Genomic DNA, 17,532 nt, shown 5'->3' on the forward strand with positions numbered 1-17,532 from the left:
AGGCTGACACAGAGATGGGATGAGAGAAAATGACGGGGAGAAAAATTCACACAGGAAAGTGGAAACCCAGTAGGAAACGAACACTTTCATTTTCTATTGAAAGAAAAGAAGAAGGCTGGTACCATTGCCAAAGTGACCAAATTGACTACACTGTCATTTTCTTTCAAATCAAACCTATATTTAAAAAGAGGCAGGCATGTGTCATTACAATACCTCTTTATGTCTGCACTTCTGATTACAGGACCGTCAGAGATGTGCCCTTGGATATACTCAGGCTTCACGAGTGTTAGTGTAAGTGACTGCCTCATATGTTGTCTTGATTTCCCTGCTACATTTACCAAATTCATATACTTTCATTTAACAAGACCCACACCCAGAGAGGCTAGAGTATTGCTGGCTAATGTGAAATATAGCTTTCTGGCAGAAAAATCATACAGGCAAAGAAATCTTTCTGAATATCAAGCATCTATTGATTAGTTTTTGTCACAAAAACACTTCTGAATATCTGCTTTGTGCTATTCTTCCACTTGCTATTGACTCTTGAATAAAGGTATCATGTGCACCGGAGTTCACACAAAGTTTGCAGGAGAGATTATGGAAGAGCTTGAAAGCTTTAGCGCACAAGGTTATGAGCTAATACCTGAACAACAGGGAGCCAGATGAGCGTTGTTGATGCCATGTAGGAAAAGGACAATGTGCAGTATTTTTGATTCCTGCAGCACATGATTGTGCTGTCACAGCGTGGGCAAAGTACTGGATGTGCACATGCACACACACACTCGCAACTTTTCACATTCCAACATGGTGACATCTTCCTCCATGCTAAGATGTTAATCCCTAGATCACTTTGTCTGCCTTCTAAACAGCTAATGTGTGACCTGTAAGGTTGTGAATTTAGGTTGCATCAGCCTATTAACAAAAATAAAACAAAATAAATAATATATGTCCTTAAAAAAACATTTGAGCAAAAATAATTCATGCACTTAGCTTGTAACGACTTTCCTAAAATCTGTTTTTCTGTTAAAGAACTAGCAGATCTGGAACTGCTTTCATTTATTTATGTGAGACTGAGATCTTTCACACGCGAGTACTAATAACACACACAGGCGTTGCACCACTCCGGAGGAGAAAAAAAACCCAACCCTGGGGGCAGGTTTACTGCTGGGATTTCTATGCTAGTCTTCAATAGGGTGCAAAGGGGGATTTGCATTGTCCCCTCCAGGTACTTTCATCCTGACCTGGCATCACTGAGCACGTGCTGGAACTGTGGCCAGTGCAGTTGCCTGGACAACTGATCGCTGGATTACAGGTTGTGAGAAAGAAAAGAGAGAGAGTGAAGCCTCTGAGGGCAAGAGTCGGTAAGTGTCTGGATCAGTGGTCTTCAGTCTTGATCTTCCGGTTTCTTTTTTTTCCATTTTGGGCTTCAGATGCAGGATTGTTTTAGACTTGGGAAACAGTTTTATTGGCTGGATTGAATTCATTTATTTGTTCAGTAATAGAAGCTTTCCCCCACTGGCTTTGAATTTTAAATCCTTCTCCTCACTTACAAAATGACCAAACTCTAGAAGATCTGAAAGTGTTTTGTAGTACTGTATTATCCGAAAGCAGCACCGCTCTCTCAGAGTGCAGACTCTGAGAGCTCTGAGAGTTTCTAAGAGTACGATTCTTACTCTTCTATCAAACCAGCTCCCAGGATTGGTTTCAGGGGGCAGACACTCTATTCTGCGTTTTAGCTCTGTCTTCAGTCTTTTGGATAAAACGTCAGTCTGCATCAGGGAACCCTGCGCTATTCTTTAGTTATGGTGCTGTATGACTGGGGTGCTGGAAGACCTCTCGTAATGATTGTTGTCTCTCCCTGTACTGTTTTGTAGGTACCTCTAGCTCATGACCTGCATGTTCCCAATCACTGGATACTTCCACCATCAACAGTCTCAGAGTTCACGTTAAACTGTATGTTCTCTGTTTCCTCTCCATGCCGGTCCTTCCTCTCCTCTTTTCTCTCTTTCCAACTGGCTGTGGCAGATGGCCGCCCTTGCTGAGGCCACTCCTGCTGAAGGGTTTTCTCTGTTAAAGGGCATGTTTTTTCATCCCTATTCTTTCCAAGTGCTTTCTCAAAAGGACTGGCTGGAATTCTCTATTACTGTGTTTATCATACAACATAGTGTGTATAAAGATGACAGTTTGCATACATTAGATGGAAATGGGATGTCATTTTTGCTTCATCCAGTCTTAAAAATTAATTACTAAACATTTGATCATATGATAAAGAAAATCTTAAGGTGTTTTTGGGTGAACACATGTTGCAGTAGGCCTGCTTATCCTATTATGAAGTTCTAATCTCACATAGAGTTTCATTTTTGCCTTCCTAACATCAGTGCTCCAGATAAGGATACAAAGTGTCTCTGCACTATCAGGGAGCAGCTAGACTGTCCTTGAGCCTCTGATAGAAGCCAAACACCCAGACAGTCAGGTCATCATACACACCTAAAGGGTCCATTTTCAGGGGTACCACAATAGTGAGATAAAGGAGTAAACTCCAAAAAGTCCATTACAGTTTAATCTATACTGCACAGCATGTAAAACATGTTCCATTATTTTAGCTTTTTATAGATATAGTGATAGTTTGGGCTGTTTTTACTATCAAGATTCTTTTTGACAAAGTTTTATGAAAAATAGACTCGCTTACGCCGGGCCTGTGTCCTTGAATCAACACTTGAATAAAGTTTAATGATAACTGGTCACAACCCAGGTTCTGTTTTATTTTTTCTTAGCTGCTCTTTGGCTGCAGGTGTACCAAAATGAAATCACAGTTTGGAGTTTGGCTGGATTCCAGGACGTGGCCACCCAAGTGAATATAAACCTGTTTGGGATTCAGTGAAAGTTGATGTATGAGCAAAGAAGAAGTGCTAAAATAAACCTTGACCGTAAAAGTGTGCTGGTCTGGCTTCACTCTGCGAAACTTTCTCTCGAATTAAATAAAAAGCCTCTTCTCATCTCTGTTTCCATTTAGACCACACTATTGAACTACAGGATGTGGCTAACTGAAATCTAATGCCTTCGGGGGGGAAAAAGTTTCTACCGCTGCTGCATATTAAAGCCTAACTATTTTCTGTGACTGTGCCATGTCCTCATTCAATATCAGGGGCTCTGCAGACATACAAATGGCTAAAGGCTGGTAGTGGTGTAGTGACAGCTTGAGCTGCTATCTGATTGACTGATTGTTTTTAATAATGCCCCCATGCAAACATGTGTTCATATTTAACTAAGGACATGTTGACTAGACCACTACTGCTTTGTTTTTTGATGATCTTTGTTATCTAAATGACATCTCAAGATAACATGATTGGGTCAGTTATGCTCACCTGGGGAACCCTAGCGTACCAGAAAATGCATTTCTTCTTCTTCCCAGCACTATCTATCTCATTATGCTTCAGTATCCATGAAAACACGCTATTTGAGGTGTATTTTACATAACTTAGCATAGAAAAGAGAGAGCCTCATATAGCTGAGCAGCACTGTATACACTGGTATGCTTTCTGAAGGGCCTGCATGACAATTGTTCCTACTATCTCAGTTGAGGCAAAAATCCATAAATTCAAATTTTCCACTTCTGGTGACCCATCTGGATACAGCTGGACCAACTATTTTCTAGCTAGTCCGCAACTAGAAACAAACATATTTATCTGTTCTGGATGACCAGACTCGAAGGTGAAGCAAAAGGCCCCAAAAAGCTATCTGAACAAAAGGCTTTCAATCAGCATCCTGACTCCGCAAGGTTTGCTGACTGTATTCCTGCCAATGATTGTTTTCCTTATCCAAGATCATTTAAGTTTATTGAAGGTTCTTAATTGGCCCCAACTGCAGTTGTGAATCTGAAAGTAATTGGCTGTCTGTGTCTGTGTGTTAGCCCTGTAACATAATGGTGAGTTGTCCAGGTACCCCCACAACCCTGAATTTGATAAGTGTAGAGTATATATGTGGGAAAATACATATACATATATGTTTGTTATGCACTACATTGCCAAAAACTCATCTGCTTTTCCATGCACATAAACTTGAGAGACATCCCATTCCTAATCCATAGGGTTTAATATGATGTCTGCCCACCCTTTGCAGCTATAAAAAGCTTAAATTCTTGTTTGTGAGGTCAGACACAGATTTTGGATGAGAAGGCCTGGCTCACAGTCTCTGCTCTAAGTCATCCCAAAGTTGTTCTCTTGGGTTGTGCAGGCCAGTCAAGTTCTTCCACACCAAACTTTCTCATCCATGTCTTTATGCACCTCACATTGTGTACTGGTGCGCAGGAAGGGGCCATCCCCTAGCTGTTTTCCAAAATGACTTGGTATGTTCAAGCATTAAGACTTCCTTTCAGTGTAACTAAAGGGCCAACCCAGAATCCTGAAAAGAAGCCCAATACCATAATCCCCCCGTACTTTCCACGGGGGGATTTCCACTTGGCACAATGTATTCAGACTCGTACTGTTCTCCTGGCAACCACCAAACTCACACTGGTCCATCGGATTGCCAGATGGAGAAGCATGATTTGTCGTGCCAGAGAACACATCTCCACTAAGTTAGAGTTCAGTGGTGGCGACGCTTTACACCACTCCATCTGCACTTTACCCTGTGCTTGGTGATGTAAGGCTTGGATGCAGCTGCTCAGCCATTCTATGAAGCTTTCTACACACTGTTCTTGAGCTAATCTGAAGGCCACATGAAGTTTGGAGGTCTGTAGTGACTGACTCTGCAGAAAATTGGTGACCTCTGTTATTTTACATGACTTATCTTTCATGGCTAAGTTGCTATCATTCCCAATCACTTCCACTTCGTTATCCAAAGTGGAATACTTAGTGAGGAAATTTCACGAATGGACTTGCACAGGTGGCATCCTGTCATGGTACCACACTAGAATTCACTGATGTTTGTAGAAGCTGTCTGCATGCCTGGGTGCTTGATTTGATACATTTGTGGCCATGTGAAGTGATTGGAACACCTGAAGTCGATGATTTGGATAGATGAGCGAATACTTTGCATGTATACGTATTTTCCCAGATTTTGTTTCACACGCACCTAAATCTTTATTTAAAAAGATGCACATTTTCTCTTTCTCAACACTTTGCACAGGTTTGGCCACCTTTCTGCTACTTCTTACCAACATGGTTAGAAAAAGGAAACCCTGTGGATGTTTTGCCAACTCATTTTTTAAAAAGAGCAGTGGCTCAAGTCCAGCATATGATTATCGATGTGCTCTCTTACCTCGGGTTCTGTGTCCCGAGTGTTTTACACAGACAAGTTTTCATCCATTTTTAAAGAAACCAATACCAAGATCAACAGCTTCACAATAATTACAGACACAGCTCATTACCTGTCTTTCCCCTAAAGTCCTAAAAAAAATCAGCTTAAAAAAATATTGAAATGTTCAATCAGGCAGCGTTCATTTCAAACCAGATGTTGTTAAACATAATATTTTAAATACTCGCTTCTGCTTACATTCAGCTACCTTGCACACAATAAATTTGACCTTATTTCACTTTCTAGTGTTTCAGGCTGTTTTTTTATAAGGTTTGCTTGGATTATTAACTCTAAAGTTAATTCTCCCAGTTGAAATATTGTTTTAATCCAAACGATTTCAGTAAACTTAATGACTTTTTTCGTGTCATCAAAAGATAATTATTTGCAAAAATTACATTTTAATTACAGGCTCCATGGTTTACGAATGTCATCATTTTCTGGGTAGTAAGAATGCAAGCGTTTGTTCTGATCCATGAACACATTTGCATTATTAAAGGTTTCTTATTATTATCATTTTTTCTTTTTAATCCAGTAAGTTTTAGTGAGCTGAAGGAAAAGAAATTGACACTTTCACGCAACAAAAAAATCTCATCTGCCATTAATCTTAGAAAGCTTGTTAAAATTGGATCCTAGTGACCCTGCTAAATTCACCCGTGCCCAGATTTTTGTAACATGCTTTTCACATTCAGTATGTCAGTCTTCAATAAATCACCTTCAGAGCCTTCAAAGCTTTGCAGCCAGACAAGTCAAAATTTATCTTCACAGCACAGGGTCGTGGTGAGTACCCAGAAAGAATTACGTCTCAAATCAGGATGACTAATCACTACACCTTTAAAAAATATGTGTGCCTGCAGCTCACCAAAATCTTTCCACTATCAAAGATTTAAATATTTGATCCTCTTTTCAACTTGTAATTTTTCTATCAAACTTTTTTTTCTTTTGCTTTTTTATAAACCGAGCTAATTATTTGTATTATTTAAAAACTGTAGCATATACATTTGTGTAAGTACCAGATGTCCACTCCAGGGGCCACTTCATTTACTAGTTGTACTCGCTTTTGGCTTCTGAACTGCCTCAATTCTACAAGGCGCAGATTCTGTAAAATGCTGGAAACATTCTTAAGAGGTTTGAGAGCGTCACACAGTTGCAGCAGATTTGTCAGTTGCACATCCATGATGCGAATCTCCCATTCCACAACATCCAAAAGACAGTCTGTTAGACTGAGATCTGATGACTGTGGAGGTCATTTGAGTAGAAGAATGAGAATTGCCAGCTAATTGTGACATTGGATAAATAATTAAATGAAAAATTTAAACCCCAAAAACCTTCTGATGATGAAAAACACATTTCATGTTCCTTCAGTTTGAAATGCCCAGAAAAAATCTTGCATGGTGATTTTGTGGCCGAGGGGAACTTAACAGCAGTGCAAACATGTGAGATGTATAAGCTCTCTCTTTTTCTGTACGCGGCCTCTTCTCCACGACATGTCAAAGTCGAGGTTAACGCAGTGTCGTTCAGCTCAGCCCTACGTGCCTTTTAGTTATTCTCGATTAAATTGTAGGTTTTCCAAAAAGCCCAGTGTCTCAGCCCTCAGTTACACACTTGGGGGGGTCGGGAGGAAAGAGACAAGAGTGCAGATAAAAGAAAAACTGCAAATGTATGTCTACTGACACAGTTCACTGGACTGCACTCAGTAAAACAAAGTTGAGGACACCTCCTGAGGCTAATCTTAAAGAAACCAGAGCGCAGGGTCAGGTTTGTATCTCAGTGATTTTGCTGTAGCTCTATCAATATGCAGCAATTCCAGTAAAGAGATGGATTTATCCAGAATAGATTTAAAGTCTAAGTAAGAGACACACTGTGCTTCGTTCTTTCACTGGAAGGTCTGTCCAGATACTCTCTGTTTAGAAGATTAGCTTTCTGATGTTCTTTTTAAGCGGAGCGATACGCAGGCACCAAATGGGTGCGCTTTGACAAAACACTGCCAACATTAGACAAGGTCAGAACAGTCATCATCCCCGAGCTGCATTACATGAAAAGGACATTCCATTAATTTGGATGATGTTTAGAAATGCGAGGGAGGACGATGAGGGGGAGGAAAGCGCGAGTGAGTGAGTGAATGTGAAAGGAATGAGGGAGGGGAGGAGAGGTGTAACAGGTTTCCAGGAAGCAAAAAGGGAGGGTTGCCATGAGTGCAAAGATAATAAGGCAAGTGAAGCTGAGAAGAACCTGAAGGAAATGATGGATGGTGCAAAGAGGAGAAAATGGAGTGGGGCCATAATGAGAAACAGAGCGAGATCAGAAACTGCTCAGCAGTAATGGGTGTTAATAAAAGTAAACTTAACATCTAAATATGGCCTCAGCTCATTACTGCCACCGACAGCCCTTTGAGCAAGGCCCTTGATCTTTTAATTACATGGGCAGCCGCAGATAAGACTGTGTGGTTGCTCTTAGAAGCGTACAGGTGAAAGAATAAAGAGCATGTGAAAATACCGCAGAAATTGGCGTTAAAGCAGCTTTATTTAAATTTTTGCCCACTAGGAGGCAGCAAAACAAGCTGTGAACGTAATATTGGCATGTAAAGACATGATGTGGTGAATTATTGCTTTGTTCTTTCATTCTTTTTTGTTTTTTGTGTTTCACAGCTATTCTGACATTTATTTGGAGAAAGAAATCAAGAAGTCATTAATCGATTATTATTTTTTACTAGCTACTTTGTAAATATGCCAGTTCAATTCAATTTGAAAAAAAAAAAAATTTCATCAAATCACAACAACAGTCACCTCAATGTGCTTTATATTTAAAAGTAAAGATCCAACAACAATAATACAGCAAAAACCCCAAGAATCAAATGAATCCCTTTAAGCAAGCATGTAGTGACAGTGGGAAGAAAAAACTCCCGTTTAACAGGAAGAACCAGACAGAAAAAGGCTCAGGGAGGGACAGCCATCTGCTGAGTGGCCAGGAGTGATGAGAGGAAACTATGCCAACTATGTGGTGTTTGACAGAAAACTTGCAGTAATGAAAGAGATAATAAGAATGATCCAAAGAGCATCAGCCAAGTGTAGTAAATGAGCTAGTTATTTTACCATTCCTGAGAATAAAGATTAGACAAATAGATCAGCTTTAGAAAAAAAAAGAAAGACTAATCCTCAAGACAAAGACGAGAATCTTCATTTCATCAGAAACGTATTTCCACCTCGCCATGGCTGGGTGCTATTTATTCTTTTTTTCTCCCTCTTTTTGTTTACCTCTCAGAATAACGTATGAATAAAAGAACTGGCTTGGAATAATGTGTTTACTTTCTGTCTGAATCACCTGGCAGCGCTGAACACTAAATATACCACAGAGTAAGAGTGATAAGATCAGAACAGACTCACTGTTAAACCCCTGTAGGACTGTTGCAGCATTTAATTGGAGAGGCTCTGTTTGAAAGTAGACCACGGTTTATTGTGTCCTTTGTGCGGTTATTTCTTTGCGCTATCGTGCATTCGGTGACCCTCGGTGCTCCTCAACACCGCTCATTTGCTCTGTTTTTGAAACCTGACATTTTCCCTGCCTGCCCCTGCAGCCACCACTCCCTTTGTGTCCATCTGTTTCTCTGTTTGTCCGCGTGTCGCCCAGAATACAGAGGGAGAAGACAGTCAGTGAGGCCTTCAAAGACATCTGAGTAATTTCACCTCCAGAAAACCCACCTAAAGTGTTCTTTCCTCCCTCCCCTTTCAGTATTTCTCTCTCTCTCTGTGGCACTCTCTACTCTCTGTCTCTCTTTATCTCCCCTGCCTTTGTATTTCTGCTGTCTTTCATGGCCCCTCTTTCTTTATATATTTCTATCTCACTCCCTTTTCTCTCGTTGCTCCCTTTCCTCACTCGCCCCCTCTCTTTTCTGTACCTTAGGTATACCTGGCTGGCTGCTGAGGGCTGACACTTTAAAGACATGGGCTTCAGCTTCTGCTGCTGCTGGAATATCAATATCTGCTGCACACACACACACACACACGCACACACATGCACGCGAACACACACACACACACACACCCTTCTCTCCCACACATACTGCAACATATAGCACACATGAAGGCACACGCAAATCCACCAACACCCCTGCGTCGTCCACACACCCAACCCACACAGGTTAGCTGACTCTATCAGAGCAGAGAACAAAAAAACGACGCTGTGTTTGCCTTGCTGCACAGTGGCAGCGACTGAATGACCGCCATACCAACAAGAGAGGAACCTTGGGAGAGCTACAGCAGAGGGCACAACCAGTAAACACTAAGTGCTTGCCCCTTGCGCCTTCGCATTTTTTTCCCCTTTACCAAATAACATGTCCTGCATTCGTTGGATACATCAGAAGAATTTTAAGCAGCTAACTGTAAGCCCTTTAAGACCACATCCCTGCTTGAGCCTGTGTGTAGGTACTGAAACACAGACTTACTTTCACAGCCTCCAGCCCCCCTCCCTCTTTGTCTCTGTAGGCTACTCCTCACACCTCCCTCTCCACCCCTGATTTACATGTAGACGTCTCTCCATCAAAACCCAGATTACTGATCTCAGAGTTGCTTGGCATGTATCTCTTTACGCCTGGGAATAATGCTCCATGGCAGACTCATTCGAAGGTTATCACACTCTGATTAAATGGGTGTTTTAAAGTTTGCACCATAAACGTGTGTGTACGGCTGAGAAAATAACGTTTCATGATAACCCAAAGCATTCAAGTCTCACGCCTCTATTTGGTTTCTTTTCGTAGAAAATGTTCTGTCACGCCAGCCAATTCTCATCTCTCATCTCAGCAGTTTATGCGTCTGTTTTGTTGACACACTGACTGTGAGCGTAGCCTTTAAAGCCCCCTAACCACTCTGAAATTTGCATAACGTTGGCCTGACACCTGCTGGATACTCTGCTGGTCTGAACGTGGTATTGGAGAGAGAAAGAAAGCGATAGAGAGAGCACCATCTGTGTGCTTAAAATAAAACAGTCCAATAGTAAAGTGATGTGAATAATGGAGGTAGTCTCCACTCCGTAATATTCATAATACTCCCATCTACATTTTTCAACCTTTAACTTGGACTCATGCTTAAATCGAGTGAGAAAAAATGTTACCACTGTAAGAACGTCTGAGGCTGGACAAGCAACATTTTCTCACCAACAGTTTGATAGCATTCATAGTAACCGTCATCCTCGTTCTGTCGTGGCTTCTGCTTGCTGTCACAGGCAGCCCACCATTCCCAAACTAGATTACATTTAAAATGTTAAAGGGATTTACATACTGAACACACACATCTACATACCAGTCACATTTTCTCCTGTTGCACAGTAAATCTCACAGAGTCATTTCTTCCCTCATCAGTAAGTCATGACGTCATTATCGATAACCCCTCTAACCCTGAGAATCTGAGATTTTTTTTTTTTAATAATTACTATTTCTTGGCTTTTGAATACTGTTCTCTGAATGTTTCTACCAGTGTCAAATGGCCTGTATTTATATAGCGCTTTACTAGTCCCTAAGGACCCCAAAGCGCTTTACACTACATTCAGTCACATACACGCACACTGGTGATAGCAAGCTACATTGTAGCCACAGCCACCCTGGGGCGCACTGACAGAGGCGAGGCTGCCGGACACTGGCGCCACCGGGCCCTCTGACCACCACCAGTAGTGAAGTGTCTCGCCCAAGGACACAACGACCGAAACTGTCCAAACCAGGGCTCGAACCGGCAACCTTCCAATTACAAGGCGAACTCCCAACTCTTGAGCCACGATCGCCCCTGTCCTCTCAGAAAGTCCATATTTTATTCTCCAAAGCACATGGTGAGGGTGGCAGCGGTGCTTAAACCTCACAAGGTTAAAGTATGTTCCAGGTGATCAGCAGGTGAGTGAACCCTGGCGTTATTAGAAAGTTCTTGGAAGATGTTGCGCCTCATATGACAAGTATTTTTTCCCCACAGAGCTTTAGAAGGTGCTCTAATAATTCATGTTTTTAATGTGAGTCATGAATCATGTCACGAAATAATGAGTGGCATAAATCACAGGTATACCCAGCTATCTTTGTCTGCGCTGTGGAAGCAGAGCTCGTTTTGGGCTGAACATTTCAGTGAGCTTAGTCAAGCGCAGAAATCGCTGCTCCGGCGCAAAAGGCCAGATATCTAAACAGACATGACAGAGTGACAATCCAGTTTACTTTGGGCCCAAGTCTGAAATTCATTACAAAACAACAAGAGAATGTTTTTTTGGGGGTCTGGGTGCAACTGAGGAACACTGATTCAAACTGAGCCGACAGTTGGCTTTGTGTGGTGCGTGATAAACTAGCTGCGAGCACAGTAATCTCAGATAATATGATTTGTCCTGTACTGCGTTATCTTTTTGGTACCCTTCTGCAGAATAGTGCAAATAGCACTGATGCAAATGATCTTATTTACTTTCACTCTGATGTAATAAAAAGGGCATTAAATGAGCAAACACAAATGAAGGGGACTCATTGCGTGATTTGTACAAGGATGAGCACTCCTCCCTACCTTTACCTTTTCTTTATAGCCAGTGGTCTGTTTTCTTTAGCCCTTCTGTCTCCCACAGAACCTGAATTTCAGCTCCTCATATTTGTGGATTAAGAATGAAAACATGTAATAAGTAGGGGGGCTTTCTTTGTGGAAAACAAACTATTACCTGCAGCACCGAGTGCCGCAGAGTACAGCGAAATTAAGTGAAGGACAGAGCTGCACATGTCGCTTCTGTTTGACCAAGGAGAGCTGTCTGACACACACTCACACCTACACAAACACAAGAGTAATCGGTGAGATCTAAATCCCCCTGGGTGTATAAGCTCTATTAGAGCGTGTGCTTATGAGAAGATAATCATTTGGTGATATGAAGACACAGCACGGGGCAGTGGGTGGCAACAGTTAAGCTGTTGTATGAAAACGCTGCGCTATGAAAAGTGTGTGCCGAAGCTTTAACTTTTAATATAACTTGTTGCCTACAGGCAGACATTAATGAGTCCTTTTTGTCAAGGTGACGGAACAGAGATAGAAGACAATGTGCTTAACTTTTAAAAGATGCAATCGCGGCGCTGAATATGAGAGTGTGGGTGATAAAATGACACTGCGGTCTCACGGGTAAACGAGTTAAGCGTTTGCCTTTGACAGGAGCACGTAGTGGCAGATATTAATTTTTTTACATTTTGTTTCATGATACAATTAGCAGGCAAAAAAACCCCCAACATTTTAGTTTATTGGAATATAAATGATGTCTTTGTTGTGTACTGTCACTGAGGACCCCGTAAGCGCAAACAACAAAGGTTTAAGCGTTAATTAGAAAGGAAATTGTTTTTCTTTTTCATAATGAATTGTGTATTTACCCAACGCTCGGCCACTAGATGGCGCTGTTTAGTTGTGTCTGCTTATAATGCAAAGAAGTACTATCCTGTGGTATCACATGTGTGATTATTGTGACCTCAGTTCTTGATGTTTACAGCCTTTACTTTATTTCGTTGTTGTTATTGTTGCTATAACTGTGCAAGCAGTGACATGCTCGCATTTGCCCACAAGCAACAGGACAAGATGTCAACATAAGATGGCCAGTAAGTGCAAGTGCTCTATGATGTGAACTGCTGGTGCTGTTGTACAATATCCTACAATCTACACTGCCATGGCAACCCAGGCATCTATTTATCTTGAATTTGCCAAGCTCTGTACAAAACATGCCACATTTGTAACTGCGATTACTGAAAATGCCTTTTCATTAAAAAAAAAAAAAATTATATGTAAGTGCCCACATTTAAGAAAGACCCAGCAAGCTTTGATTCTTCTCCAGCTTTAATGAATATCCTGTTGCCACTTTGAATGACGCATTCCATGAAAGCCGCTGTATAGGCTCTATCTGTTTCAGAGAGCATAAAAATGAGATGGAAATGAGCTTAAAAAACACACAAAGATAGGGAATGCAAGCAACTGTTGCTGATATACAGTTAAATTAGGATATTCTTTATGCATAAAGGATCAACACACAAAACACCTCTCATGTTCCTCCATTAAACCCAAGCCTCTGGCTGAGGTTACATAAATCGGAAACATTTTCACTGAACTTGTGGCGAACTGTTTGTAATGTTGTGGCCAAAGTGTTTTCCATGTTCTTTTTTCTGGAATCCTGCTGAAACCTCCTCGTATCGCTCTGTTTATGTCGCTTCTGCTGTAACATAATCCTGTTTTTATATCTCTGTGTGTTCCACGAGCCAGCCGGCAGAATGAGCAGCCAGCAAAAATGAGTGTTATCAAGTATCAGTGCCGTTTTTACTGCTGCAATCATGTGCCAGACAGAGATAGAGCTGATGGAGTGAGCAGGAATGCGAGCTATAAAGAAGAAAAGAGAGGTCTCATGTGGATTTAATAAACAGAGGAAGAACATAATATCAGAAGAAGAGGGAGAGAGAAAGAATAATAAATAAAGGAACAATACAGATTTGGTGGTAAATCCAGACAGACTCTGAGACAGCTCTCTAGCATGTCACATGTGTCTGCAGCAGTGCTGCCAAAGACAAGCTCTATTTTTAGGGGAGGAATGTACACACGGGCCTCGTGGAAAGAGTCCATAACAACAAACAGTGCGCAACACACCTCTACAAAGAGAGAGGAGCGTACAGTCACATCGATTTAATGCTAGAAGAAAGAGGAAGACAGGGAAGGAGAATGTTCAGACATCATATTTGATGCTGAGAATTTACTTTGAACTCAGTGGGACCCCCAAGAAACCCTGAAAGAACCACAACAGGTAAGAGCCGTATTCATGTAAGGCTGCAAGGAGGACTGAATCTGCTCTGTGTGATGTCTAACCTTAGCAGTACCTTACATATACTGAAATATACTTATTTCATATGCTGAAATAAATGTTAATTTATAATGGTAAATGGACTGGTTCTTATATAGTGCTTTTGGTTAAAAAGGCTAAATATGGTCCAACTATTGCCTGAACAAAGATTATGTTGCTGTTATGAGTTGAAAGGGTTGCAAACTTTAAAACTAGACATTTGGAGCAGAATTTTAGGAAAAGCTAACCATGTGCATTTGCAGGAAAATAGTTTCCTTGATTGATTCATACATTCGGATATTCGTTCATCAAGTCACTGAAAAAAGCAGAAAGGACTTAGCTCATCTAAGAAATAGAATCCCAATATGTTATCCGAACTACACAATAAAAAGCTGGTATTCTGACAGCATTAAGCCAATAAACATAACTTCACAGCGAGCACAGTGAGTAAGTGATCACATTGCTCATAGGCTTGAATAACAAGTTGCACGTGATAATCTGAGCCTGCTTTCTTTTCTCAGCATGGATCAACCAGCACGTGAGGTCTACCATTTCAAAGACAAAGAGCAGTCCTCCAACCTGCTCCTGCAGCTCAACAGACTGAGACAGGAGAACATCCTGACTGATGTGCTGCTGTGTTCAGATAATACAGAGATCCCCTGTCACCGAAATGTCCTGGTGTCCAGCAGCCCTTACTTCAGAGCCATGTTCTGCAACAACTTTGTGGAGAGACAGCAGACCAAAATAGACCTAAAGGGAATCACGTCCACCATTCTGAGCAGCATTATCGACTATGTTTACACAGGACTCATCAGCATCAGCATGGATGACGTGCTTCCTCTGATGCAGGCAGCATCCATGTTGCAATATGGCCGCCTTTTTGAGGCCTGCTCGAGTTTTCTGCAGGAGCAGCTTAGCCCAGACAACTGCTTGAGCATGATACGACTTTCTGATATCATGAGCTGTAAAAGTTTAAGAGACAAAGCAAAAGAGATGGCCATGAAGAGCTTCTGCGACGTGTCAATATCTGAGGACCTGTGTGAGCTGTCTTTGACGGAGCTCATGGGATACCTGGAGGATGATTCCCTTTGTGCAGAGGAGGAGCAGGTTTTTGAGACACTTGTTGCTTGGATCCATCACGATCCTTTGTCCAGGCGAGGTGCTATCAGTGACCTTTTCAAGAAGGTTCGCCTTCGATATATCCACCCCACCTACCTCTTCCAGTTCATAGCCAATGATCCTCTGATCCAGTCCTCCACCCTCTGCACTGAACTCATAGAATCTGTTAGACGCCTCATGTTCTCTGTTAGCACAAAATGCAGTGGAGACATCGCAGCAGACTTTAAACATCCCTGGGTTGCGCCAAGGCGCTACAGCTATCATGACATGTTGGTGGTGGTAGGAGGGAGGAAGAATAATGAGCAAACCTCCAGGGAGGCCATAGTGTTCGATGAGAGGAGCCAGATGTGGCAGTGGCTTGCTAAGCTGCCTGTTCGTCTCTACAAAGCCTCCTACGTTGCCCTACACAGTATCCTCTATGTCATCGGAGGTCTGACCACAAATCCGAAGAACAGCGAAGTCAGTAGAACTGTCTACACCCTTTCCCTTAAGACCAACCACTGGCGGACAGCGGAGCCTATGTTAGAGCCACGTTTTGCCCACCAGAGCGTCTCCTACCTCCACTTCATCTTTGCCCTGGGCGGCCTTGGACCTGACAGGCGATTGACAGGCAGCGTGGAGAGGTGAGATGGTCCGTCCTTAGTCAAGAAACTCTGCATACACAGAATGACACACATGAGCAAACACATCTCTCAATGCTCTCATCAGGTACAACAGTATGTTCAATCTGTGGGAGTTGATGGCACCCATGCCTGAGGCTGTACTGCACCCCGCGGTGGCTGCTACTAACCAGAGGATCTACATGTTTGGAGGAGAGGATGCCATGCACAACCCTGTCAGAATGATACAGGTATTACTACACCTGTTACCTTTGCAGTCATTTGTTTCATCCATTCACATTTATTCATGCACCCTTTTTATTTCTCCTCTCCCCTGTCTAGGTGTATCACATTGCCAGGAACATGTGGTCTAAGATGGAGAACAGAACAGTGAAGAATGTTTCTGCTCCTGCTGTGGTCATGGATGAGAAAATCTACATCATTGGAGGTAAAAGGGCTAAGACAGATAGAATAAACATGAACTGCACATGTGATAATGATAACTGTGTCATTTCACGGGGGGCCTGGACTGAACTTTCATATACGGTCCATTAGGAAAATGGGATTTTTACAGTATTCTTCAACAAAACAAAGGGATTCTTGCAAAATTCTTGATGGATCACTTTACAATTTCATCACCACTACATACCAAACTATTGCATATGAATATATATATCATAATATCTTCTCTGTCACAGGATACACCAGGAGGATGATTGCATACGACACCAAGGCCAACCGATTCATCAAGTGTGCCAACCTAAAGGAGAGGAGGATGCACCATTCAGCCACCGTTCTCAGTAACGAACTGTATGTAACAGGCGGACGTTACATCAATGGCCACGACGTCATTGAAGACTCGGACGCTTTTGAGTGTTACGACCCGAAAACAGACACATGGACAAGTAAAGGGAGTCTGCCTTTCAAACTGTTCGATCACGGCTCCGTGACTCTCACATGTGTCTCACAGACATGGTCGAAATCATAAATTAGGCAGGCAGTAGTGTTTCGTTTTGTTTTGTTTTGACGTCAATATTTTATAGAACAAATGTCATTTTCATTTTTTAATGTTTTCAATTTAAAACTAAAGTATTTAAATGTTAAGCACTATTTATTCCACGACTTTTCTGTGTTGTTGTTTAATGCCTGACTCTGACTCGCATAAAAGAAGACGACTCTTGTTGCATAGCCTGCTCTTAACCTGTCTGGCTTCACAATGGGTGAGAGTGCTATTTTCAGCCTGCTCTAAATCCAGAGATTTCACCTGTCATGTTTAAATCGAGAGGGCTGTGTACCGGTTGGTGCAACTCAAAGCTCTGTGTGCAGCTCGTAGGTTTGAGCCTGTTGACGTGAGCAGCAAAGCCTTGGATCAGTTTCTGTCACTTTAATGAAAATGGTGGTGAAATTCATGTGATAAAGAGCAAGAGATTGTTAATGCAGTGCTGAAATCAAAATAAAAGCATACCAGAAGGTCCACTGTTTTGGGACTTTGGGTGCCGAGCATACTTTTGCATCAAATGCTGAAATCATTTGTTCTAAATGTTCAGGTTTAATGTTTTTGTACTGTTGTTTACTGGTTTTAGCCCGTTTTTGTACAGCTTGAAAATAAAATCACAGTCTATATATGTGGTCTTTCTTCATCCCCACAGTACGACTCAGCAGTTCTTGGTCTGTTGACAGTGAATCTCAGTCTGAGCCGGTGCCCTGTATGTCTCATCGTATG

The 17,532-nt window shown here is 41.9% G+C and overlaps 1 protein-coding gene across 3 annotated transcripts; it reads left to right on the forward strand.

Annotated features, from left to right (window-relative positions):
• Nucleotides 1-265: 265 nt before the first annotated feature.
• LOC309717599 (kelch-like protein 38) lies at nt 266-17,396 on the forward strand. 3 transcript variants are annotated; one of them, XM_082552278.1, is made up of 5 exons: nt 266-291; nt 14,613-15,833; nt 15,919-16,060; nt 16,152-16,257; nt 16,508-17,396. In XM_082552278.1, the coding sequence occupies exons 2-5, from the start codon at nt 14,614-14,616 to the stop codon at nt 16,795-16,797; spliced, it is 1,758 nt and encodes a 585-aa protein (XP_082408404.1). In that variant the 5' UTR covers nt 266-291; nt 14,613; the 3' UTR covers nt 16,798-17,396. The 3 variants fall into 3 exon arrangements, with proteins under 3 accessions (XP_082408404.1, XP_082408403.1, XP_082408402.1); XM_082552277.1 differs by lacking the exon at nt 266-291 and adding an exon at nt 1,169-1,358; XM_082552276.1 differs by lacking the exon at nt 266-291 and adding an exon at nt 13,857-14,055.
• The last annotated feature ends 136 nt before the right edge of the window (nt 17,397-17,532 follow it).

Source organism: Aulonocara stuartgranti, assembly GCF_965226115.1.
Source record: "Aulonocara stuartgranti genome assembly, chromosome: 11".
Classification (NCBI taxonomy): Eukaryota; Metazoa; Chordata; class Actinopteri; order Cichliformes; family Cichlidae; genus Aulonocara; species Aulonocara stuartgranti.